The 27,786-nt window shown below is 43.7% G+C and overlaps 1 protein-coding gene across 1 annotated transcript; it reads right to left on the bottom strand.

Annotated features, from left to right (window-relative positions):
* LOC139339134 (potassium voltage-gated channel subfamily B member 2-like) lies at positions 1-27,746 on the bottom strand. Its single transcript, XM_070974613.1, has 2 exons — positions 27,162-27,746; positions 1-2,341 (listed from the first exon to the last, which is right to left on the bottom strand). Exons 1-2 carry the CDS (start codon positions 27,744-27,746, stop codon positions 329-331), a joined length of 2,598 nt encoding a protein of 865 aa, XP_070830714.1. The 3' UTR covers positions 1-328.
* Positions 27,747-27,786: the final 40 nt, after the last annotated feature.

Below are 27,786 nucleotides of genomic sequence, written 5' to 3' on the forward strand. Positions count from 1 at the left end.
CTGACTTCCCACAATATCCAGTAATAAAGCCATCTGACAACACTGCATAGATGTCTGTTTCTGAACAGCAGTGCTTATCAAAAACAGGTGAGAGTCCAAAGGTCTTGTGGGACACGGTGACTGCATCTCTCCAGAAAAACTACAACTGTAAATTGTAAAACACTGATACAGTGATAGTTTTGTTAACACTTTAACGAATGTGTCTTTGCCCACCAGGTAATAGTTATCATAGTTTATTCTGGGTAGTTGCTGTCACCCATCCAAGCAACCTTATCCTCAAATCATCCATTTGGAGTCCCTGTCTGTGAACCTTTCTGCACTTTTGGGTTCACATACTTGTTTCACAGGGCGGTGTTAGGCTTCCATCCCGAACAATGTGGTTTTCTCTTTTCTCTCCACTCTGCTCTGCTCCCTCCCTTCCTTCTCCTTCCTCCACTCCCTCCATTGTTATTAGCTCCTGGGTGCAGTTGAGCGGGCTGGCTTTAGCCAACAGTGGGCTAGCAGTGCTGCCTGAGCCGAGAGCAGAGCTCTCCATGTGATTCCTACTGTGGTGGCTTAAGCCGGTGAGCTGCCCTTCACCATCTAAGCTTCTGGCTACTGAGCCTTCACCTCCCCCCTGGTAGTTGCTTGGACTGACAGATTGCTGGGCCAGACACGTAGATGTTGTAGACTTACCTTCCTGTGTTGCAGAGCTGGAAGATGTAGAAAACCTGGAAACAATGTCTTCGGAAAGGAGTTGAGCAAGCTTGGTTGAGCCAGAGGAGGCTGAGGTTGCTACAGGTGTCATTACTGCCATTAGTACATCATCTTGGGATCCAATGAAGTCAACATTGAGGGTTCTTGTATTTTGAGGGCTGCTATAATCTTGCAAGGAGCTGCAGATGCTGTCATAGGTCATCCCAAAGCTTTCCATGGTCTGTAGTGCCAAACCCATATCTCCAGTCCCACTTCCTCTGGGACTGGACACAAATTCATACAGTCCCTCTTTGATGATAGTTATTGGCTGGATGCTGTCAGGGGCCCTGTTCACCTCCATGGTACTGATCTGGCTTAGATCCAAGGGAGGGGGGATACGCTGGTGTCTAGTTCCAGTTTGACTCCCTTCAGCACTAGGGAGCAGAGAGCTTCTTTCTCCTTTTTCCACAGAAAAATCATCAGCCACATCAGAGGATTTCCTGACAATACCCATTTCAGGCAAAGTTTGACAGGTTTGGGTGGACGTCAGCACTTTCATCTCTATCTTCTCCTCAGTATTTTTTTCTTGCTGCTCTGGGATAGAAGGTGTCTCATTGTAAGTGTCATCAAACCTCTTTGTATTGAGGTGTTGAGGGGTCGTTTTGTTAGACAAAGGCTTCACTCGTTCAGGAGAGCCCAACTGAGCCACTTCCTGGTAATGTGAATGTTGGGACCTGCCTGGACTACCCACCTCTGCATTGCAGTAGTGTTTGTGGTAGCTCCAGCGGCTGGGTGACAGGTGATTGTCCACAGGACACTTACTGTCCTCCCTCTTTTCCACCAAGACATCTGTGAGTTCCATACTTCGTGCAAAAGCATCCTTTAGGTTAATAGAAATAATGCTTCCACTTCGTTTGGCTCTTTCAAGAGCTTCTCTCCTTTTGATGGCCTTCTCCTGCCTCTTCTGCTCTCGGTAGAACTCAGAGAAGTTGTTGACAATGATTGGGATGGGAAGGGCAATGACCAACACACCTGCTATGCAGCAAAGTCCTCCTACAATCTTGCCCAACAGGGTTTGTGGGTAGATGTCTCCATAACCAACTGTGGTCATAGTAATGGTAGCCCACCAGAAGGAGGCAGGGATACTGGTGAATTTGGTGGCATCCTCATCTTTCTCAGCAAAGAACACCAAGCTAGAGAAGATCATAATGCCCATGGCTAAGAAGAGGATCAGCAAACCCAACTCATTATAGCTCCTTCGTAAAGTGAAGCCCAAAGACTGCAGTCCTGTTGAGTGCCTGGCAAGCTTCAGGATCCTCAGTATCCTCATTATTCGGAAGATCTGGACAACACGGCGTACATTCTGGAACTGCATCACACTCTTGTTAGACTCAGTTAGGCAGAGGGTCACATAGTAAGGCAATATAGCCAGCAAATCAATGATGTTTAGTGGTGCTTTAATGAAATTCCACTTGTTGGGTGCTGAAAGCAGCCGCAGGATGTACTCCATTGTGAACCAGGCAATGCAGACAGCTTCAACATGGGCTAGGTTGGGGTTATCATTGAATTGGCCAAATTCATCTACCACCTGAAGCTCCGGCAGAGTGTTGAGGGACAATGAGATGGTGGAAATGATGATGAACAGAATGGATATCATAGCCAGGATCTGTGAAACAAAGACAAGATTGTGGGTTACCGTTATGTGGCACAAAACGATATACAGACATTGAAAGTCCTGACAGGATGATTCATAATGACTTTGAGGACCCCCTCATCTTTTGTCATTTTTGATTCAAATGTCATGACAGTTATTAAATTTGGTACAGACATTCCTGTTTCCCACAGGATGACATGTAATTACTTCCTTGTGACTCTTTAAATTAAATTAAATTTCAATTTATCCAGTATTTCAGTTTATAACCAAAAAGTCCCACAACTAATAGGATTCCCATCAGCCTGAACTGCATTTGGTGTACAGTGGAAATAATGCAACTATTAGCATGCTAACATGCTACTGTGGGTGTACATACATGGTAAACATAACGTACTAAACATCAACATGTTTAACATTGTCACTGCAAGCATGTTCACTTGCTGACATTAGCATTTAATAAACTTGCTGTGCATAACTACAGCCTTACAATCAGTGTTTTGAGATTTGAGTGGCACCCAGCAGCCCATGCAGAACCTGAAACCCACTCAATTTCCTTGAAAGTGGCCAATTTTTTTTACAGTCTTAAAATGTGTCTCTGGTTTTATTCTTGTAATTAGTTGAACCCAAATGTATGATCACCATTCATTATTTAGCTCTGAAAGCTGTGGCAGAGTGAGACTCAGCCCTTAACCATCTTCTATTCATGACCCTATTTGCAAAGGAGAACTTTCTGTCTTCTCACATGACCTTGCAGAGGACAGTCCTAACATACCTATGGCCCCTGGTTATATTATGACCTTCAGTTTAAATATTAATGAAAGTTGGGAGTTGGGAGCTGAATCACCATGCCAATGCTCACATAGACAGGCCATGGCCAGATAGCACTGTGAGTTGGCTTCTTCAGTGCTTTCAGTACCATCCAGCCCACCCTGCTGTGGAAAAAACTGACAGCAATCCTCCCCTCTGTGACTACATGCAGAGAGTCTAGCTCCACCCTACGGACAGAGCCAACCTTCTGAATCCTCAGGCTCCTGCCCTAGCAGGCCACAGCAGAGAAAATGGCAAGAACAGGCCAAAGCAACTGCAACAGACTGCACGCACAGTTGCACATGCTCACAACCAAATTTAATAAGGATTAAACTGGCTCATCAACAAATCAAAACAATGAAATACAAGTACAAGTTTTATAAGTAAAAGTAGAATAAATTGATCTATGCTATTTTTGTTGAGTAATTGGTTACTCAACCACAGTTGTTGCCAGTTATTGGGCTTTTCTGACATTTTTTCAGTTATTGTAGTGCTTTCTGTGAGGTCAGGATTCCCTGTTTCTTGTGTGTGTCAACTGCTCTAACAGCCTATTATACTGGTCCAATTGTTCCCACAATGCACTAGAAGGAATTCATCAATTGAGTTTTTCCTCACCACTCTCGCCAAGTGCTTGCTCATGAGGGAATTGTTGGGTCTCTGTAAATAAAAGAGCTTGGTGTGTACCAGCTCTATATGGAAAGTGTCAATTCAGTCAGACTGCACATGCTTCAGCTATCTTATTCACCTCCGACATTAGATTTCCCCATTACTGTTTTTTTTAACAGTGCTATTAGGAAGTCCCGTTAATTTCCCTTGGTTTATTTTCTAGGTGAGTCATGTTGTGAAAACTAGGACTACTTCAAATCAACCAGGAGCATAAATAAATAGGGGTTGGGGACAAAAACTGTCAAAGTTTCATAACTTATAACTGGTTAAATATGCAGTGGCAAATAAATAACTCACTCTGTTCATATTTTAATTCAGTTCAATTCAATTTTATTTGTATAGTGCCAAATCACAACAGAAGTTGTCTCAGGACACTTTCCATATAGAGCTGGTACACACCAAGCTCTTTTATCTACAGAGAACCAACAATTCCCCCATGAGCAAGCACTTGGCGACAGTGGCGAGGAAAAACTTCCTTTTAACAGGCAGAAACCTCGGGCAGAACCAGGCTCTGGGTGGGCGGCCATCTGCCTCGACCGGTTTGGTGAGAGAGGGGGAGCAAGAGAGGGAGAGTGAGACAGACACAGACACAGACACAGACAGACAGACAGACAGACAGACAGACAGACAGACAGACAGACAGACAGACAGACAGACAGACAGAAATGCAGTCAGATTGAGAGAGAGAGACAGTTGACAGTCCTGAGGCAACTTCTGTTGTGATTTGGTGCTATACAAATAAAATTGAATTGAATTGAACTGAATTAAAATATGAACAGAGTGAGTTATTTATTTGCCACTGCATATTTAACCAGTTATAAGTTATGAAACTTTGACAGTTTTTGTCCCCAACCCCAATTTATTAGTGCTCCTGGCTGTAGTCCAAGTAGTCCTAGTTCTCACAACATGACTCACCTAGAAAATAAACCAAGGGAAATTAACGGGACTTCCTAATAGCACTGTTAAAAAAAACAGTAATGGGGAAATCTAATGTCGGAGGTGAATAAGATAGCTGAAGCATGTGCAGTCTGACTCCTCTCTCTGCAGCACTTGCTAGGACATTTCAGGATAATTGTAATAGGATTGTGTTGCTATCTATAGAAAGGATAGAGAGAGGTTAGAAGTGTTTACTCATTCCTGCCTCCCCCAACAGGAGTGTGTGAAATGTGGGGAAAAAAAATCTATCTACACTCCGTGTGTGTGTGTGTGTGTGTGTGTGTGTGTGTGTGTGTGTGTGTGTGTGTGTGTGTGTGTGTGTGTGTGTGTGTGTGTTTGTGTGTGTGTGTTTGTGTGTGTGTGTGTGTGTGTGGTCCCCTTCCCACTTCCCTAGTATGAAGGCCAATGTTGGACCAGGTGACCAGACTGTCCACACCCCTTGTAAGGCCCTTGAGTGTGGCCTCGGCCACTGCTATTCTCTCAGAGTGGGAGCCTGCGTAACTTAAAAGTCCCCTAGCAACGTGCTCCTCACCTGTGGAAAGAGCAGCAACTGGGCAATGTTAGCTGTGAGTTAGTGAGCTATATAGGAGATCCCGTAGGCAACGTTTTCCCTCACTTCTGACACTAAATGTGGCATCATTATGTTAATGACGCTACATTAGCTGGTTTCACTTACTCTTTACTAATCAGCAAAACACAGGCTACTGTGGGCCATAACCAATGGCAAAATAACAATACCTGTTTGTCTTACAGTGTGATTTCAGCACCAGCATTTCATTTCAACTCTAGCTTGTAGTCCAACACTCGCTTTTCAAACTAGCAAGCCCAAGTATCCTCTCACAACATACGTATTTTGTACAGAGAGGACAAATGGTTTGAAAGAGGATTATTGCAATTCAGTTCAATTCAATTCAACATTATCAGCAGGTGTGGACCATGCTCTTAATTTACAGAGACTCAACAATTCCCCCATGAGCAAGCACTTGACAACTAGGGGCTTGTCCAAGGCGAGGTTGAGCCAGCCCTAACTGTAAGCTTTAACAAAAAGGAAAATTTTAAGCCTACTCTTAAATCTACAGAGGGTGTCTGCCTCCCAGACCAAGACTGGAATATGGTTCCACAGGAGAAGAGCTTGATAGCTGAAGGCTCTGGCTCGGATTCTAGCTTTGGAGACTTTAGGAACCGTAAGTAAGCCTGCATTCTGGAAGGACAGTGTTCTATTGGAGTATAGGGTAGTATGAGCTATTTAGGATAAGATGGTGCCTAACCATTTAGGTCTGAATAGGAAAAGAGAAGGATTTTAAATTCTATTCTAGATTTTACAGGGAGCAAGTGCAGAGAGGCCATTATGGAAGAAATATGATCCCTTTTTCTAGTTTTTGTCACAAGATGTCCTGTAGCATTGCGGTTCAGCTGGAGAGTACTAACAATGTAGTAGCAATGTATTGGGCCAGCCTGATAGTAAGGAACTGCAGTCATCTAACCTGGAAGTAACAAATGCGTCGACTAGTTTTTCTGCATCCATTTTGAGACAGGATGTGCCAGATTTTTTTTCCAATCTTAGGTAGGTGAAAAAAGCTGAAATTTGGTTTATGTGGGAGTTATAGGACATATCCTGATCAAAGATAACTCCCCGAGTCCTTACAGTGGTGCTTGGGGCCAGCACAGTGCCATCCAGAATAGGTATATCATCAGATCGTGATACCAGTCAGTTAGATCTGAAGAAACTCCTTGGATGAAAGGTGAAATGTTTTGTTTTTTACAAAACCAGCTGCCAACCCTCGCAACTATGACCTGGATACCTGAGAATCTTCATAAACAAGTGTCCTCTCAAACTCTCTGCCAATTGTAGGTATGCTATCTCACTGTCATAGGTATCTGAGATGACTGACAGGCTTCACAGCCTCTAAGCACGTATCTCACGTTTCCTTACAAGCCCTGAACAAATTCACTGTCATCCTGGAAAACTCAGTAACTGCAACTAACAGGCCTTTTAACCTTGGCTGAACATAAAACACAGTGACACCATAACACTCCAGTTAACACAAACAAATTGCCCAGTCCGAGCACAGGAAGACATACAGCTATAAACAAGGACAAAGAATACTGAACAAAAAGAGGTAAGACTGCTAGAGAATAAAGAGTGGTCAGGATTGTCAGGATTGTACACTAGCATGTACATATATTCATTCACACATTCATATATATATATATATATATATATATATATATATATATATATATATATATATGCGTACAAAAAGGCTACTTTTGTAAGAATCGTCTGGAGTGTGCCACTGGAATAATTAGCAACTTTCTCAGGATTTAGTCAATTATTAAACATTATAGGAACCCAAACATTCAAGGCAGACAGAAAAAAACTGAAAGAAGCTTTGGCCACCACAAAGTTCCTATCAGTGATGAGCCACAGTTCGAAAGATGAGGTGATAGGAGTTGCTGTATGTACAGCAGAGAGGATGGAGACAGTGTGAGGGAGTGTGTAACAGGGCAGTGGCTACAGAGACTGGTAGTAGTAGTCAGCTAGTTGCACGAGACAGATTGCAAGTCCCATCAATTAGAGTTAGTCTACTCCAATACTGTATCCCACAACAGTCTGGCAAAGAAAACTGATGACCCCCTGAACAGCCTGAACTCTGACATACATAAGAGCTGCAAGAAAAGGAACAAATCAAACTTGACTCTTGATTGACTGATCCAACCCTGGAAAACCAGCTGTAAGAAGCATCATCATCATCATCATCATCATCATCATCATCATCATCATCATCATCATCATTTCTACCATCTGACATCAGATGCCTCACCAAAGAGAAGCACTTCCAGTCAATACAGCCGTTTGTGATATATGTGTTCCATAATTAGTCGCCAGGTGTGCACCAAGGGGGGCCAAGGCCAGCCTGATACAATTGCTATACAATTGTTACTATGTTAATAAATATTTAAATTATTTATTATTTCCTCTGTCTGTAACTACAGTTTTTAGTACAGCACAAATGGAAATAGGGTGGCTGTGGCTCAGGAGGTGGAGCAATTGTCTGCCAGTCAGGAGCTTGGTGGTTCGATCCCCGGCCTAGGCGGTCCATGTGCCGAATTATCGAATTACCGAATTTTTTACACCATCGGTGTGTGAATTCATATGTGCGTCTGCCAAATGACTGTAATAGAAATGGAAACATTTACAATCACTGAAAGAAACCTCTCTAATGATTAAAGTAAATTGTTAAAGAAAACACTCATACCTCAACATACCACACAATGAAGAAATCATCTGGAAAGCTCACATTGCTTGACATGAAAGGAAATATTCCCTACAGTGACCAATAGAGGTGAAGTGAAATGTCCAAAACAGAATAATGAATCTGTAAGTTGTTCACTTTAAAGACATGCAGATGATGCACCACTCAAAAATAAAGATGTCAAGTTATTTATTTAAATGCTGCTGGGATGGATTGAGCTGCAGGGACAGGGAATACTGTGTGTGACCGATGCATGAAAAAATCTTTTAAAAAAGACATCATTATTCATCATGCATGCACTTTTTTATTCTGCGATGACAACTGTCCCTGAGACTCAAGAGGGTATTCCTGTGAAATCACATGATGAAATGATTGTCTTTACTGTCTATAGATGATGGAGCATCTGGCCTATCAGAGTCATGGCAAACAGCACTGAGCATTACAACATTAAACAGTGAATACCATTTCTGCTGTTTAACAATCTTCATTCAGACGTTCAGACTGTGTTAGACAAAAAAACTGTTATGCAAAACTGCAATAGCAAGCAAGAAAAAGAAAACGACAGGACAAAGGGAGGTAGAGGACAGGTGTATCAAAGTGTGTCCACTCTGCAGCGTCTTAATGGCTTAATGGTTGCCAAATACTGTGACCTTGGCACCTAGGGCAGATTTAACGCAATACCAGGAACACACAAGCTGCTTTAGAAGCTGTACACTGGAGGAAGAATTAACAGAGGCTCCACATTTAAGATTCAGCTGATCAATAACACTTGGAGTTTGTATCACAATGAGTTGCTAACAAAAAAAATATGACTCAGCTAAAAAAACATTCAAGCCTTGTAACAGCAATACACTTTTCAGAGATTAAAGCTGAGGAACATGGTGTTAATGACGCAGTAAACCTTATGCACTTCCAGAGAGAGAGCAGGGTAAGGAATCAGAGAAATTGACAGAGGGAAATCACATGATAGAACTAAAGAATGACTGAAAAGAATGGATGAAATGACTGGGCAGAGAAACCCAAGCCCTGATCAATATATGGAGGCATTTCTGGAACAACAGGGACAGGATTGCACAGCTTGTGTTTCTGCAGAGGTCACTGGCACAGTTTATCGAGAAAACTGGTGCATTCACTATTCATTGTTTTCATCTGTTTTTAAACAGAGGTCATTCTAATACTCATTAATTCATCCGTTCATTAATCCAGATGTTTGACATTCACTGTAAGTAACATTAGGAGCAAATCCCCTAATCAAATTTCCCCCTGGCTCAGCTCATCATTGATGCTCCTGTGTACCCATAGCAGATGCTGGACCCACAGGTTGTTGGTTTTGTTTTGTTTTGTTTTTTTACCAGGCAACATGTGGGCATGGCCAGTTATGTTACAACATCATGATGACAACTCGATTACTTTTGCCACAGTGCACACACTAAATTGCAATATTTCATCAATACACACATTAGTATTTTTTTTACAGATATGATCAATCATGACTTCATGACTTCAATCATGACATGACTGACCATTTGAAATGGGATGATACCTGACAAGAACCTTTGCATAGAGGTGGGTTTGTGTGGGCAGCTGTGTTGAAAAAATGTGTTGAGGAAGGCAGTAGTGATAGACATAGCGATCCAGAGGGACAGCAACATCAAGGAGAAGGAATACAAGAGTCAGAATCAGAATTCCTTTATTGATCCCCAAGGGGAAATTGTTTAACAGAGAAGAAGAAGCTAAAAAAAATACCAAGGGCTGTAAGGAGCTAGAGAAGATGTGGGGAGTAAAGGCAACAATGGTATACTTGTTTATCTGGGGACAGTGACCCACAAACCGGGAGAGTGGTCTCTGTCCAGAGGAGTACAGTCCTTAGAACAGCTAAGCAGTGTTGTGCCTGAACACGTTCATTGAACGATAGTTCATGAACTCGATCTGGCAACACCAGCCATCCATGTCGCACCGCCGCATGCGTCATCAAAATTAAAAGCAGCATGGAGGCGACAAAGCACGCAGGAGGCGTCATATGATCATTTTAATGAGTTTTATGACAAGGTCGGTGAGCATGTGAAAAATCATACATTTCTGTGCAAACTTTGTCCGACAGCTTTCAAAAAGAAAATCCGCACTTCACATCCACAGCAACACTGAAAACACATTGAACTGAAGCACCTGGCTAGCCTCAAGGTGTGTTCTGACGCATGGTTACAGTGTTAAAACTGGTAAAATAATTGCTGTCTGTGGTTCTATATGGGCTGTGGCAATAATTTTGAAAAATAATAGCTCGCAGCAACAAATGGGAAAAAAAGAACTATGAACTAGTTCATTTTTGGAATGGTGAACTTAGTTCAAAATTTTGAATTATGAACTATGAACTGAACTAGTTCATTTTAAAATTTGTGAACTGAACTTTGAACTAGTGCATGTGGAAAGTGAACTTTCCCAACACTGCAGCTAAGATGCTAAGGTGCTGTGCAGACTAACTAAGCAGACAGACTCCTCAGTGTTAGATTACCTGCATCAGATAATTAGCTGCTCATCAGTGTCGGATCAAAAGATTCGAAAAGATTTACTGCCTGACCCGGGGATCGAACCGGCAACCTTTTTGGTGTGAGGTACGCGCACTACCTGGTGCGCTGCCCATTTTCCCTTCTCATTCTTTTCAATTTCATGTCATTCTTGCATGTGATCTTCTCTTTCCTCTTTTGCTGTAGATTCATGCACATACCTCTTGCACTTACATACACTCTACTGTGGTAATTTCACATTCTCCAATTCCAACAGAAGTCTGTGGGAGTGTCACAGCTCTCATGGATCCGTCAGTAAGTTGTGTGTGTTGCTGTTAAAATAAACCCCTGGCTCTTTAAGTCACAGTTTGGCCTCATTGCTGCTGACATACCGTTGAACAGAACATCTGTGAAAGTTGATACTGTGCTTCCTGCACAGAAAATCCAGTGAAGATGGGTAACAGTACAGCCACAGGTCTGTGGAGAGCTGCTCATGGAGAGATTACCAGCTTTCCTGGAACAGCAGTCAACGAGGAACGGACAAGCCAAAGCACCAGCCAAACTAAAAATCCTAAGCCCACTCAGGTCCAAGTGAAACATTTAATTGACCAGGTCCAAGCACCTGCAAATCCTCTTCCCCAAGTTTCAGGGGAATGGCTGATGTGTCCATGAAGATGAAGGAGAAACTGCTCCAGGCTTGTTGTTTACTTTGTAGGACGTCAACAAGCAGAACACAGACTTGCCACAGTTCTGCTCACAGTATGTTCGAGATATATATAATTAATTAAATAATCTACACACCCTGGAGGTGCAACAGGCTGTATGAGCCAACTACACGCACTGAGTACGTGTGAGGTCTTCAACTGGCTGGTTAAGGTTCACTCGAGATTTCAGCTTTTGCAGGGGACTCTCTGCCTTATAGTTGTCATCCTGAATTATTTTCTCCAGGTCCAACCAGTCTGTTGTAGAAAGCTGTAGCTTGTTGGTGTCATTGCAACACTGGTGGCCTGTAAATAAATTTGTAAATAAATTTCCTCCAAATCACATGTAATATCTTGTTCTGGTGGTTGCATTTGTTTGTTAAATTGAATCAACCCAAAACAACTAGCAGTAGCCTAAGTGAATATAGTGGTAGTAGTAGCACAAAGTAACAAAATAATTATGTCAGTCTTTTCTGCATAGTTTGTTTATCTTGGTTTAAAAATGCTTGGTTAACCAGTGTACGACTGACCATCTTGTGGGCAAGTGAGTCGGTGCCTCACAGTAATTGCACTGTTTAAATAAAACTGTGTGTATTAAAGTGACATTGTCATTAGATAAAACCTATCATTGTACTGTGTTCTTAATTGCCCACCCTATTCTCCCTCCAGCAGGTCAGACAGTGGACAGGACAGACTACCCAATAGTCTATTTGCAGCAGTCCTGGTAAAAGCCTCAAAGGAGATTAAGCCATTCTCCTAAGTCATACTGTGCGTGTGTGATATGTGTGTGGTGGTAGTGTGGGGGTGGGGGGAGTGTAGTGTGTGTGTGTGTGTGTGTGTGTGTGTGTGTGTGTGTGTGTGTGTGTGTGTGTGTGTGTGTGTGTGTGCGCACATGGGGGGAAGGTTGGGGGATGTGTACAAAGGGAACATGTCAAAAAATGTAATCGGATGGAAAAATAATATTATATAAAGTATACAGAACTAATCTATATCATGGGAATATTTAATACTCATATTATTCAATTAAAACTCCAACTGGAGTCTGAATTGCTGTGTGTGTGCAAGCGCACTGCTGAACAAATGCTGCAGCTTGTTTTCCAAATGGCCAGGCAATGCTTCTGTTCTAATCAGCTATACCACTGATCTGTACATGTCACCAATAAGAGACACGCCTATTGGGTACAAGCTGAGCTGCATCACTGCTGCTACAGAGTAGCACACGGCTGGTGTCAGTGCAGACTGGCCTAAGCAGCTTCCCTCCTGCTGACACTACAGTTCCAACATAGTCACATGGACCCCTGAAGGCCAGCAGTGTTGTGATTGTAATGAATGATGATCTGGTAACTGGACTTTTATCACGAAAAATAAAGTAGCTATACATATACTTGCCATACACCATATTACATTATACAGGTCATATATTGGCCATGGTTATCTATGATTGACAAATACAAAGAAGAAGCTATCAAGATGCAAGATGCCGCTGTGCTAGGTGGCAGCCTGTTGTAGTAGCTTTGTTGTTTTGGTTCATTTTTGTTTCCTTAACTTCTATGGCTTAACTGATGTTAAGTGTTCGTGCTTGGTGGCCTTTCTGTTACTTTTTACACCCTTTGTAACAGAGGGCCAAACAGATGGGAATGGGGGCATTGTCTACACACGCAAGCAGCTGATCACGTTGTGTAAACCCACGCTGCTGCGCGGAGAGACGATTGTCGTCCTGAACGAGCTGAAGAGACAATGTTGGGGCTGCAGAGCCGGAGCCAAATGGAGGGTGAAGGCACGGAGATACAGACCATCCATGATCATCTCGGGGAACATGAGGACCTTAGCAAATAAGACCGACGAGCTTGTCGAGCTGGTCAGGCCTCAATGGGAATACCGCCAGTTCAGCCTGATGGCCTTGACGGAGTTGTGGTTGCATTCAGACGTCCCGAAGCGTGGAGGTACCCGGCTTCAGCTGTGTGCGGGCGGACAGAGACATGGCTCAGAGCAGTAAGAACAAGGGAAGAGGGATTGTGCTATTTGTGAATGAGAAGTGGTGTAATCCCAGACATGTTACCGTTGAGGAATGTTTCTGTAGCCCGCATATTAAGCTGCTAGCTGTGGGGCTGAAGTCTTATTATTTGCCTCAGGAGTTCACATCCGTCATCATGATCACTGTCTACATTCCTTCGAAGGCTGACGGGGAAAAAGTGGCATGATGTCATCCACTCCATAGCGGAGCTACAAACGCAGCAACCAAATGCATTTGTAGCCATTACTACAGACTTTAACCACAATACTCTGGACAAAACTCTGCCAACTTTCAACCAGTTTATCAACTGTCCCACCAGAGACAACGCCACACTGGACTTACTGTATGCTAATGCAAGGGATGTATGCAGTGCCACTGCCCCCCTGGGTGTGGATGACACCATCATACACCTGCTGTAGCGTGCTCCTGGTCTGCCGCGGAGGAAGGACTTGCCAGGATGGGTTAAATGTGGAGAAAAGAATTTCACATGAGCATGGCGTGTGCAGTTTCCCCCCTGTAACTCTGCATGCATTTGTGACTAATAAAGGGATATCTTCTTCTTATTATTCTTCTTCTTGATTTCTCCAGTGCATTTAATACCATCCAGCTGCTGCTCCTGGGTGAGAAGCTGCGGCCACAATCTCCTGGATTACTGACTACCTGACAGACAGACCACAGTTTGTCCAACTGGGCAGCATTCTGTCTGAGACTGTGGAAAGTAGTACAGGAGCACCATAGGGGACTGTTCTGTCTCCCTTTCTCTTTACCTTGTATACCTCAGACTTTTCATCGTGCCACCTATAGAAGTTTTCGGATGACTCCGTGGTGTGGTGGTGGTGTATAAAGGATGGACGAGAGGAGGAATACAGAGCAGTGGTGGAAGATTTTGTGGAATGGTGTGGTAGACTGGTGGCCAAGACCAAGGAGATGGTAATTGAATTCAGAAGGAACAGGGCGACCACACAACCACTGTGTATTCTGGGGGAGAATGTCGCAGTGGTAGAAGATTAAAAATACCTTGGAGTGCACCTTGACAACAGACTGAACTGGAAAACTAACATCAATTCTGTTTGCTAGAAGGGGATGAGCAGACTCTATTTCCTGAGGAGGCTCAGATCATTCAACATGTGCAGCAAGATGTTGGAGATCTTTTACCAGTCTGCCAGTGCACTCTTCTTTGCTGCAGTGTGCTGGGGGAGCCGCATCAGAGCCAGCGCCACCAACAGACTGAACAAACTGATCCCAAAGGCTGGCTCCATCATGCTGACAGTTTTGAGGATGTGGTGGAGTGGAGGACACTGGACAGAGTGTTATCCATCATGGATAACCCTGAACATCCTCTTCACCACCTCCTGGACAGACAGCGGAGCTCCTTCTCCAATAGACTGCTCCAGCTGTGCTGTCACAAGGACCACTTCAAGGATCACTCCTGCCACGAGCCATCACACTGTGCAATAACAACTTAAACAATTAATCCACAAACTTCACAAACTCTTGTGTTTTTACATATTACTTTTACATATTATTTGCACTATTGCAATATTGCACATACGGTCTACAGTTTATACTTATCAATCACCTGAAACTACACCTTTTTTTGCTGCTTTTTGCTGTAAATACTGTTTATATATTTAGTTAAACTGTTTTATTATATAATATTATATATTATAATATTATATAATATGTATTATACATTACAATTAGTGCTGTCAATCAATTAAAATATGTAATCGCGATTAATCTCATGAATGTCATAGTTAACTTGAGATTGATCACAAATTAATCACACATTTTTATCTATTCTAAATGTCGCTTGCTTTGTGCAAATGTTTTTTAACTGAAAACAACAACATGTAGTGTTATATTTCACACTAACATTCTCACTTTGAGCAGTCATTCACATTTGAAGCAAAATCTCACACAATTTAACACTGTCAGTAAACAGATGACAAAAAAATAAATACTTGGTTACAAAAAAGCCCCTTCAACAACCCTTTCTAAGGGATCAAAACAGGGTGATCCAAAATAAAGTTACGAAGTGCACATCATTGTAAACTAGGACTCAGGCTATAGCCATGGTTTAACTGCAAACCATGGCTTAAACTTTCCTTTCTTAAGTTTTCTTTGAACATAATAGCATCCATATGCCTCCGTCAAAAGCCATCCATTGTCACCTGGTTTTGACCAGGTGGAGGCAGCGGAGAATTCGCATTCACTGTGTGTTTGGCCATCAAGTGTTATTTCAGAGTGGATGTGCTACATGATAATTCAGTTCACACCGACAATACACACAGATAATTTTGGTCTTGTCTGTTGACCCATCTAGCAACTATTTGAAACTAAACTTTCCATTCAGAATCTTGTTCGCCTCTGATTCGGCGTTTCACGCTTGACATCCACACAAACCGGTCACCTACTCTTTTCCAGCTAGCGAGCAGACAAGACCAAACACGTGCGTGGGGCATGCCTATTGTTTTGTTTCTGGTTTACAACCAGATCCTGCACTTTTTCTTACGTTATTAGCAGTGGCCACAGCTTATAAAAAATTACAAGTTCACTAGGTCACAAAGAGCGTTAATCTTGTGATAAAAAAAAAATGACGCCGTTAAAATTGATGTGTTAATGCATTAATAATGCAATATTTTTGACAGCACTAATTACAATACATATGATATAACTATATATTTAGTTTTACTTAGTTATATTTTTATTTTTCTTCCTGTTTATATTTTTGTTCCTTTTTTCTAAACAATTGTGTACACATTCTGTGCTTGCCTGTATGATTAATTGCTACTGCAACAAAATAATTTCCCAAACTGGGATAAAAAAAGAAACCGTCTAAGTCTACCAGACTATGGAAACTGACAACATGGTTGCTGCTGTACAGTGCAGAAAAAACACCTAAGGAGTCTCTGGAGCCAAATGCTGCCTCTCCTATACTCAGATTACACAGCTGTACAGTCAGACACTACTTTATCAAGTTGTGAATGTCTGAAGGTGACACTAGGGTTTAACACTCACAGAGATAAGTCCATCTGAAGAGTAAAACTGAAAACACTGAGAAAATATTCTTTCAAAACAACAAACAAAATAAAAAGGTGAGTTAGACAATTTAACTTTGGGTTTGTCCAATTTAATATTCTCTGCAGTTATGATAACTCATGTAGAGGTGGCTGTGGCCATTGAGGTCAGTGGTTCAATCCCTGGCCTCAGTCCACGTGCCAAAGTATCCTTAAGCAAGATACTGATCCTCCAAAACTGCCCCCGATGCTGTGCCATTGGTGTGTGAATTCATATGTACGTCGCTTTAGATAAAAGCGTCTGCCAAAATCACTGTTATTGTGTAATTGTACATTGTACCCATTTGGAATTTTCATTTCATAGATTAATTTGGGTACTAACAATGTTAATTCTATCATTACTGGAAATGGAAACAGTTGTAATAGTATAAGGTTGATCCATCAGGACATACAACATCTAATCATTAAAGCTTTTGTTTTGCTTGCAATAATGTTCAGTATGAACTCATATTTCCAAGGTCTGAAAGTGACAAGTGGACTCTCTAGGGTGACCTAAATTAAAGGTGAGTTTAGGATAAAAGATGAGTTGATTTAATGTAATAATAATGACATTTTAAAATGTTAAGGAGTTGGACATTACAATTAGTCATTTGGCAGATGCTTTTATCCAAAGCAATGAACATATGAATTCACACACCGATGGCACAGCATTGGGGGCAGTTTTTGGGGTTCAGTATCTTGCCCAAGGATACTTCAGCATGTGGACTACCGAGGCCAGGGATTGCACCACTGACCACGGTGGATGACAACTCTACTTCCTGAGCCACAGCCGGACATAAAGATGAAAGTCAACAGAACTCTCTAATTTTGTAATAAGTCACAGTAAACATTCTAGGTTATCAGGTCTCAATTTTGTTGAAGCAAGAGACTAGTACCTGGCCCCTCAGGAGTCAGCTGTGAAAAAAAAGAGCCATGTGTAAATTTGTACTCCCAGTTTAGTAATGTGTGCATGCTCTATAAGTGACACAATGTCTGCTGGAAACGTTTCAGAAGCAAAGTGTCTTCAGCAGCCACTTTTATAATCTAGCTTAATTTCATAACATTTTTTTTTTTTTAGTTCTTTTGCTTGCATTGATCATGTTAACAAGTATAAATAGCTCATTGAGATGTTGTATAAGATGCTTTGCTGCTGCATTGAATATGACAACAGGACTACTGAGGGTATATCTCTAAGTATGGTCACTTCCTTATTGATATCTAAGATCAAGGGCAAGTTAACCTCCATCAAGTACATCATCTCAGTCCTTCTCCAGAGGCAGATGGACACTGGTTCCTGGCTAGCCTCACTGGAGCATCCAGAGTCCACCAGTCTACCAGCAAGGTAACGCACCCTGATATAGTCGACCTATCTCCTGGCTGTTCCACCTTGGCTTCAGTGGTTGTGTGTATGAAGAGGTTCTTCCTTCCTCTCTATGATTCCCAGGATGGAGCTGTATAACTTTGACTGTAAACTTTTCTCATTAGAATGTGCTACCAATGTTGCCTTCACAGCCTCTGAGTGGAGGTTGTGCTGGAGCAAATCCTACAGTTACATCTAACTTTCCTAAAGGTGCAGATCTCTGTGCAGAAACTCCAGCTCCAGAGCCATTTCTCCATCTGACAAGTGCTCTTGTGTGTGAACTCATCATCAGAGGGCAGCAATGCAGCTCCTGCTTTAACATTCTGAAGTCTTTGCTTAGCCTTGGTCCCTCTGGACAGGGGGCTGCACTGTATCTGCCAAGCACAACTGTTGCTGAAGCTAATCCAGCTAGCCTGGTTATTGTGTACCATCATCAGAACCATCTTTCACCAAAGCTGGTAAACTGCAGCAGCTGTGGGAAAAGAAGCAATCAGTTTAATTTTTGGTGACTCTGTCATCAGGTATTTAACTCTCCTGGGTGCTATCATCTGTTGTCTCTTTGGTACTAAGGTAGTTGACGAGCTCATTCCAACTTTCACTGAAATTGTTTTAACACATTCAAATGACTGACACCATGGCTAGAAATTCAAGCAAATTCCACACAGAGCTTGACTCCCTGTGCTACACAGTTGAGAGACTGGGAAAATGTTATCTTGTGTCTGGCCCCATTCCAACTCGGTCCAAAAGCTCTGAATGTTTTAGTTGACTCTTCACTATTCCGTGGACACTGTTAAATTTTTGGTGCAAAAAACTGACCCATTTTTGTACTCTCAGAAACATGGTTGTCGAACAAAACTCAAAATGCTGTTTGATAATCACAGTGTTCTTCAATGTGACTGGAAGGTAGCGTTGCCATTGTTGTGAAAGATTGTTTATCTGTCTCCATTATTACTTCTGTATCCATGCCAAAATGTTTTGAGTCCTTGGCTGTAAGTATTTGTCTGGGGAAAAATAATTCTGGAAAGTACTAGTTATTGGGTTTTATCATTCACCCTCTGTACCTGTGGGTGAAATAGATGATTGATTTGATATCCAACTATGTTGGTTCAGAACTTCTTATCCTGAGTGATATGAGCATTAACAGGTAACTAACACTTCTGATAATTTAAAAAATGTCTCCACTGAATTCAGTTTCATGGAAGTCATTTCCTCTCTGACTTGACCAGATCCAAATAAATAAATAAATACACCTTGACGCGGCTTTTGACTGAGAACAATAGTATTAAAAACTCATTCAAGTCAAGGCTTGACAAACTGAGACACAAGCAGTGGAATTGGAGGATCAAAGTACAGCCGATCAGTCACAAAAGAACATACCATTGGTCACTCGTGTCCAGTAGTATGTGGTATATATATACACACACCCACACACCCACATATATTCATACATACATACATGTATGTGTGTGTGCGTGCGCGTGTGTGTGTGTGTGTGTGTGTGTGTGTGTGTGTGTGTGTGTGTGTGTGTGTGTGTGTGTGTGTGTGTGTGTGTGTGTCACCAAATGGAAGGGGGACTATCCATATTTAATGAAGAGTAAATGAACATTTTTCTTTGTAAAACATGCCACAGGGACTTTACTGTATCACACAGAGAGAAAAGTGAGAATTTGCCAAGCATAAGCGAACAAAGAGGTGCAGAAATATGCTCCACCAATTGCGTCTCCTGCCTCTTTACATAAAGATGGTCTGTCAAATGAGCTGAATAGTCAGGGGGCACAGAAATTGCTCATGAATTAGATAGTAAGATTGTGTCACCCTTTTTATTGACTGATCTAAGGTTTTTGAGAATGTTGAATGTGAGAAAGTTTGCATGTTCTTCCCATGCATGTGTGGGTTCTCTCCGGGCACTCCGACTTCCTCCCACAAAAACATGCTCATTAGGTTAATTGGTGACTCGTCCTTAGGTGTGAGTGTGAGCGTGAATGGTTGTTCATATGTATATGTTGCCCTGCGATTGGTGACCGGTTCAGGGTGTACCCCGCCTCTTGCCCGTTGACAGCTGGCATAGGCTGGGATAGGCTAACCCCGGAAAGGGACAGTTGGATGGATGGATGGATGGATGGATGGATGGATGGAGAAAGTTAAGTATTAGTCATTAGCACTATTTGGCCACCATTTCTCCTCCTTGAACTGCCACCTTATCGTGGTGGAGGAGTTTGAGTACCCGAATGATCCTAGAGGCTATGTTGTCCGGGGCTTAATGCCCCTGGTAGGGTCTCCCAAGGCAAACAGGTTCTAGGTGACAGGTCAGACTAAGAGCAGTTCAAAAAGCCCTTTATGAAAGAAATTAAATCAAGGAAGTGTACGTCGCCCGGATTGGCGTCACCGGGGCCCCGCCCTGGAGCCAGGCCTGGGGTTGGGGCTCGCAGGCGAGCGCCTGGTGGCCGGGTCTTTGCCCACGGGACCCGGCCGGGCACAGCCCGAAGGAGCGACGTGGGCCCGCCTTCCCGTAGGCCCACCACCCGCAGGAAGGATCAGAAGGGGCCGGTGCTATGTGATATGGGTAGCAGTCGTGGGCGGGGGCCCCGACGACCCAAACCCCTAGGCTGGACTCTCTTCTACTCTGGAGTTGCCCGCAGTGAGAGGCGGCGAGCTGGTGTGGGCTTGCTTATAGCCCCCCAGCTCAGCCGCCATGTGTTGGAGTTCTCCCCGCTGAGCGAGAGGGTCGCTTCCCTGCGCCTTCGGGTTGGGGATAGGTCTCTCACTGTTGTTTCGGCCTATGGGCCGAACAGTAGCGTAGAGTACGCGGCCTTCTTGGAGTCCCTGGGAGGGGTACTGGAAAGTGCTCCAACCGGGGACTCCATTGTTCTGCTGGGAGACTTCAATGCTCACGTGGGCAGCGACAGTGACACCTGGAGGGGTGTGATTGGGAGGCACAGCCTCCCCGATCTGAACCCGAGTGGTGTTCTGTTATTGAATTTCTGTGCTAGTCACAGTTTGTCCATAACGAACACCATGTTCAAGCATAAGGGTGTCCAACAGTGCACGTGGCACCAGGACACCCTAGGCCGGAGGTCAATGATCGACTTTGTAGTCGTATCATCTGACCTTCGGTGGTATGTCTTGGACACTCGGGTAAAGAGAGGGGCTGAGCTGTCAACTGATCAACACCTGGTGGCGAGTTGGATTCGCTGGCAGGGGAAGAAGCGGGACAGACTTGGCAGATCCAAACGTACCATGAGGGTCTGTTGGGAACGTCTGGCGGAACCCGCTGTCAGGGAAGTTTTCAACTCCCACCTCCGGGAGAGCTTCAACCAGATCCTGAGGGAGGTTGGAGATATTGAGTCCGAATGGACCATGTTCTCTACTTCCATTGTTGATGCAGCCGTCCATAGCTGTGGCCATAAAGTCGGCGGTGCCTGTCGTGACGGCAACCCCCGAACCCGGTGGTGGACATTGGAAGTAAGGGATGCCGTCAAGCTGAAGAAGGAGTCCTATCGGGCCTGGTTGGCTCATAGGACTCCTGAGGCAGCTGATGGGTACCGGCAGGCCAAGCGTGCGGCAGCTCGGGCGGTTGTAGAAGCAAAAACTTGGGTCTGGGAGGAATTCGGGGAGGCCATGGAGGAGGACTACCGGTTGGCCTCGAGGAAATTCTGGCAAACCGTTCGGCGCCTCAGGAGGGGGAAGCAGCTTTCTGTCAACACTGTTTACAGTGGAGGTGGGGAGCTGTTGACCTCAACTGGGGATATTGTCGTGCGGTGGAAGGAATACTTTGAGGATCTCCTCAATCCCTCTGTCATGTCTTCCGTAGAGGAAGCAGAGACTGGGGACTTGGAGGTCGATTCATTCATCACCGGGGCTGAAGTCACTGAGGCAGTTCGCAAGCTCCTCGGTGGCAAAGCACCGGGGGTGGATGAGATCCGCCCTGAGTACCTCAAGTCTCTGGATGTTGTAGGACTGTCTTGGTTGACACGCCTCTGCAGCATCGCGTGGCAGACGGGGACAGTGCCTCTGGACTGGCAGACTGGGGTGGTGGTCCCTCTTTTTAAAAAGGGGGACCGGAGGGTGTGTTCCAACTATCGGGGGATCACACTCCTCAGCCTCCCTGGTAAAGTCTATTCCAGGGTACTGGAGAGGAGAATCCGGCCGATAGTCGAACCTCGGATTCAGGAGGAACAATGCAGTTTTCGTCCTGGCCGTGGAACACTGGACCAGCTCTATACCCTCCACAGGGTGCTTGAGGGTTCATGGGAGTTTGCCCAACCAGTCCACATGTGCTTTGTGGACTTGGAGAAGGAATTCGACCGTGTCCCTCGCGTCATTCTGTGGGAGGTGCTCCGAGAGTATGGGGTTGGAGGCCCTCTGTTGAGGGCTGTACAGTCCCTGTACAACCGGAGCAGGAGCTTGGTCCGCATTGCCGGCAGTAAGTCGGACCTGTTCCCGGTGCATGTTGGACTCCGGCAGGGCTGCCCTTTGTCACCGGTTCTGTTCATCATTTTTATGGACAGAATTTCTAGGCGCAGCCAGGGGCTGGAGGGGGTTCGGTTCGGGGGCCAGCAGATTTCGTCTCTGCTTTTCACAGATGTCTTGTTGGCTACCTCGAGCCAGGACCTTCAGCATGTGCTGGGGCAGTTCGCAGCCGAGTGTGAAGCAGCTGGGATGAGAGTCAGCACCTCCAAGTCCGAGGCCATGGTTCTCGACTGGAAAAAGGTGGCTTGCTCCCTTCAGGTTGGGGGAGAGTTCCTGCCTCAAGTGGAGGAGTTTAAGTATCTTTGGATCCTGTTCACGAGTGAGGGAAGGATGGAACGTGAGACAGTTGACAGGCGGATCGGTGCAGCGGCTGCAGTAATGCGGTCGCTGTACCGGTCTGTCGTGGTGAAGAAGGAGCTGAGCCGAAAGGCGAAGCTCTCAATTTACCGGTCAATCTACGTTCCTACCCTCACCTATGGTCATGAACTTTGGGTCATGACCGAAAGAACGAGGTCCCGCAGGGTGGCGGGGCGCTCCCTTAGAGATAGGGTGAGGAGCTCTGTCACCCGGGAGGAGCTCAGAGTAGAGTCGCTGCTCCTCCGCATCGAGAGGAGTCAGCTGAGGTGGCTCGGGAATCTCTATCGGATGCCCCCTGGACACGTCCCTAGGGAGGTGTTCAAGGCATGTCCCACCGGGAGGAGGCCCCAGGGAAGACCCAGGACACGCTGGCGTGACTATGTCACTCGGCTGGCCTGGGAACGCCTCGGGATCCCCCCGGAAGAGCTGGAGGAAGTGTCCAGGGAGAGGGAAGTCTGGGCGTCCCTGCTCAGACTGCTACCCCCACAACCCGGCCCCGGATAAGCGGAAGAGAATGGATGGCCACCATGTCAGTACTAAGAATGGAAATGTAAAGGTGTCTTATTTAAATTGATGTTATCTCTCCTGATATCTGCAATAATATCTCAAAGGTAATATTCATGCTTCACAACAACTGGTTTACTCACAGTTCTGTGGTCAGGAACATCATATGTTGCTTTTTGTGTATTTATACTGCAGTGCAAGCACAGCTAGTGTTAGCTTTGTTGATATATGAAGCTTGTTCTGCTCTGAGGTCTTTGTCAGTATGCATGAGTGTTACTGCTGTATGTAAATTTATTCAAAAGACATGCTCTGAAGGTAAGGACATAGCTGCATGTGAAAAATAAATGGTCAGACAGCAGGAATTAATGTGCTTGACAACATTGTGTAACTTTGATTAGCAGACAGCAGCTAGTTTGGTCAGACCATACAAAGACATTTACAAAGCTATAACATTAATGGTCCACTGTGCAGTGAACATGTGCAGTGATGAAGTTTTTTTAAGGAGGACTTGAGTTAAAAATTAACATTTCAGACAGAAAGAAAAGCGGCACTCTGCAGTCGGCCAGCTGAAAACAGGTAACAGTTAACAATATAAATTTTTATCTTCCCCGATCACTTGCTTTTATTTTATGTGTCCCTTTGCTTCCATATCTGTTTTTCCATTTATGTTATTTAAATGATACCATCATGTACAGAAGAGGAAAGAACCACAGAGCAGCCAATTTATACTGCCATTAATTACATGAATTCTTTGTAATACTAGCTGGCTTTTCCCCGGTGTGGGATCAATAAAGTTTTATCTTATCTCTTATCTTGAAGACACAAAGTCTAGCACATTAAAGTCATCATGCTATTGTTTCACTGGCTGTACATAAGGACCACACTACTTCTTGCAATGACAACTTTATCATTCAATGTAAACCATGTGCTGCACATCCAATATGAATGCAATTCCCTAGCAGACTTGGCAGGTTCTGGTCATCTCAAACTGATTAAATAGCATCTTACTATAGGTCTCCTCCACTTTCCTCTACTTCTCTCCTCCCATTTCCTCTACGCCTCCCTTCTCCTTTCCTCTCCTCTTCTCATCTCCTCTGTTTCTCTTCTCTCCTCTATTCTCTTCTTCCTCACCTCTCTCCTTCTCTGCTTTCTTACACTCCTCTCCCATCCTTGCTTCTTGTCGCCGTTCCTTAAAACAGAAATTAGATTTTTTTCAGCAGTACACAGCAATCACAATAGCTATAGAAAGAAACTGCTCCAAAGAGCTGGATTAGGAGATTATGATACTAGAAGATGCAGTTATTAATGGAATAGATAGCACTCAGGATTCAGGAGAACAGGATGAAAGCTTTAGGTAGGTTTTACATAAAAAAGCAATGGGTGCTTTTATTAGCACTTGAATCTCAACCATTAAAAATATAGATACCCCCAACAATCTTTTTCTTTAAATTGGAGAGAGCGAATGCAACTGACGCATCTCAAACTTCCAAATGGAGTTGTAATTGCTAATACATGAGGGATGTGGAAGCTACCTATAGATTTCCACACTGGCTGACATCTGTGTCATCTGTGATTCTGACTGTGGTCAGTCTTGTGAAATTGATGGACTTCTTTCAGAGTTTTATAAAAGATTTTGGACCCTACAGGAAAAAGACTTGTTTTACATTTTCAAAGGCTGTTTGGACTGTGGGACTTCACCACTCAGCCATACACTACAGTTACCCAAAAAAGAAGATCCTGGCTAACTGAAAAAAAAAACAGACCAAAGACCACATTAGTGCCCTGCTAGACCTCTGCCTAAAAACCACTTATTTCCAGTACAACAAGGGTTTCCACAGACAGAAGCATGGTTTTGCCATGGGGTCCCCAGTTTCTCCAATAGCAGTTAATCTCTATATGGAAGAAGTGCGTAGCAGAGCACGGGAAGTGGAAGCTTTCATGGATCACATCAATGCAATGGACCGCAACATGAACTTCAGTTAAGTCGGTCATACAGCCTACAGAGTTTCCATCATTGTCTATCTGTGCTGCAGTGGAGGAGCAGGAGGAAGGAAAATAAGTTCTGCTATCTTCTTGAACACCTGAACTACTGGACTTCTCCAAAGTGTCAAAGAACAGCGGGTATTCTGTAACTATGAAGGTTCTCAACAGAGCATCATTAGCCGGTGTCCAAGAGTCGAGGAGGTTTGGTTTGTTGGTGCCAGGGCCACCTCCCAATGGCAGCTGTACAAACCTCCCACACAGAAGTGTAGTGCGGATCTTCAGTGGGGGGTGGTGTATGGGGCCGTGGCTACAAACAGATATGTGGAACACATGGACTATCAAGCAGGAGGTAACTTTGTGTTATTCAAAGCTGAGAAAACTGTACAACACCTGTGGCTCAGCTGTCCCATACTGGTTCCCCTTCTCTTTAATGCAGCAGTGGCTTGCTGGTTTAGGACAGGTTTTAGAGGACTGGCTTTTTATTTTTGGTCCCAGATACTAGTAGGAATATCTCTCTGGTTCATTATTTTTATTTTTAATTTTTCTGATAGGTTAAGCCAAAAAGAATAAATGGCTTCGCTAGAAAAACCATGTAAATACAATTTGCAGAGTGTAGTATATGTTGAAGACACACACATGCACTCTAAAGCTTATCTGACTGGAAATGCATCCTTATTTATACAGAAATTATGACATTCTTTTTCTTGACGCAAAAAAATCATGGACCACATGGACTCCACCATGATCACACTTTCTCTGTATAATAGCTCTTAAAGCCAAGAGTAGTCTTGACAGTTGTATAATGCACTGGGCCCCAACATGGAAGTTGGGGCTACAGGATGGTTAATGAGATAATTAAAAACCAAATATTTATTTTATTTGAAAATGTCTACATTTTTAAAAATTTTCTCTATTCTTTTCTTTTTTCTTGTAAAATATTTGCTACTGTTTAACAGTCGCTTCTACATTAAGGTCCTAACCTGTGATTAAGACAGACCTGAGCTCATCTGGCATCCCAGACTCATTTCTAAAAATAAATGGGACTCAATACCTCTACTTCAGAGCATTACACTGTAGGTTCAAAACACATGACATGCAATGAATTCAATCATAGTTATGTTTTCTTTTTTTCAAAATGACAATGGCAAAGTGTTTACAAAGTTTGATAAGCAAAATAAAGCATCTCATTATACAGAATGGATGATTTCAATTCATATTGAGTTATTGTTGACAAATCAAAATGAAAGTGGCATTTTAATGCAGTAGATGGTCAATGTGGTAATAATTTTAACAACAGACTTTTGTTGAATCTGTAATAATGCATTATATATGATTTAAAATGGAAATACTCAAGCACAGTACAAATACCTCAAAATACAAGTGCTGAGCAGACTACCACTGTAAATAGTTGCAAATTGCAAATTGTAGGAATCACATCACTGCTTAATGGCTCAGTTTCACTCTGTGGACAGACATTACACCCCAGTCACAAATCATTTTCATCCAATATTTTAACAACTTATTGGTTGAAATCAAAGATGTGTCCAGTGTCCATCTACTAGGTACTAAGATTTCAGGCCTATTGCAGCTCTACTAAATCCAGACAGAAAGAGGTGTCACATTCCAAGTTAAAATGTTGAAAAAAAATGCTTTAACACCAAATGCATGTTACAGTAACTTGACTCTAAGAATCAGCTTCCTCCTTTAACACACTTGATTAATTAAACAGAATCCTGTAGCATGAAACAGAATAGGATACCTTTTTTACTTTTAAAACTGAACAGAACTAAATAATTCTATTACCTCTGTTCTGTTGGTATGTGAATACATTTCTTTTACAAGAGACGTCAACAGTCATGTCTGGGTCACCTAGGGGTTCAGGATGTGTGACCATCAACAGTAATTTCATAGCTGTTGGTTCAAGCTGACCTGACCTGAGGCTTGCTTTGATCAATGTCATCCCTTATTTGGTGTCTCCTTTCCTTTCCAATATCAAAGTTAAGAGATAAGGAGCTCATCTCATAAATCACATTGCATATATAAACTGGCTTTATCATGCAATGGTGCAGTGCACAGTGCAAGTACTAAATGTTTTCCATCTAGTCTAGGTGATGGGCATTTTATTATCTTACACTAAAGGATCACAGAATGGGGTTATTTTTAGAGTGGAGTTTTCCTTGACCAACATGTTTGTAGAGTGTGTGCTGCTGTTCTTACCTTTGCAGCCACAGATGAACTGGGTTTCTCCAGCAGATCCCAGAGCTTCTGTCTCTTGTCAGGGCAGCAGCCTTGGTCCCCTTCCTCCCCCTCATTCTCCCTGAGTGTCTCCGCCTCCCTCCTCAGCTCCTCATTCATCTGCTCCTTCTTCTGGTGGTATCGCGCCTGACAGCATGACTCCAGGTAGATCTCGTCAATTCCCCAGTAGTCCAGCTCCTGGCCAAAGGACAGGGCACACATCTCTTCCATCATGTGCAGCTTCCCTGTTCGGTAGAAGTTGAGGATGGAGGAGAAGGCCACTGGGTGCCGGTCGAAGAAGTACTCATTCTCAGAGAGGCTGTAGTCATCGCAGATCTCCAGCAGTGACTCGTGGGTGTTGCAGTCTCTTAGCCGTCCCAGACGGGTTCTGGGCAGGCGGTCCAGTGTTCTCCACAGGACTTCATGTGTGAGACCTCCAACATTGAGCCTGACCCGTCGTGAGCGTGCCTTGATACGGATAATGTCTATTGGCTCAGGGGGGAGCACAGGAGCTGCTGCGGGCCGAGGGTTGACTTTGGGTGTGCTGAAGCTCACTCTGTCTGTCATTTTGCTGTGCGTGTGCTGCTCTCTTACTGTGGATGTCAGT

The sequence above is a fragment of the Chaetodon trifascialis genome, chromosome 11 (assembly GCF_039877785.1).
Source record: "Chaetodon trifascialis isolate fChaTrf1 chromosome 11, fChaTrf1.hap1, whole genome shotgun sequence".
Lineage (NCBI taxonomy): Eukaryota > Metazoa > Chordata > Actinopteri > Chaetodontiformes > Chaetodontidae > Chaetodon > Chaetodon trifascialis.

Excerpts from the sequence above, each read along its gene's own strand:
- LOC139339134 (XM_070974613.1), bottom strand. The coding sequence starts at position 27,746 with ATGACAGACAGAGTGAGCTTCAGCACACCCAAAGTCAACCCTCGGCCC. Across the intron at positions 2,342-27,161 it reads GTTCATCTGTGGCTGCAAAG|ATCCTGGCTATGATATCCAT; the intron begins GTAAGAACAGCA and ends TTTGTTTCACAG.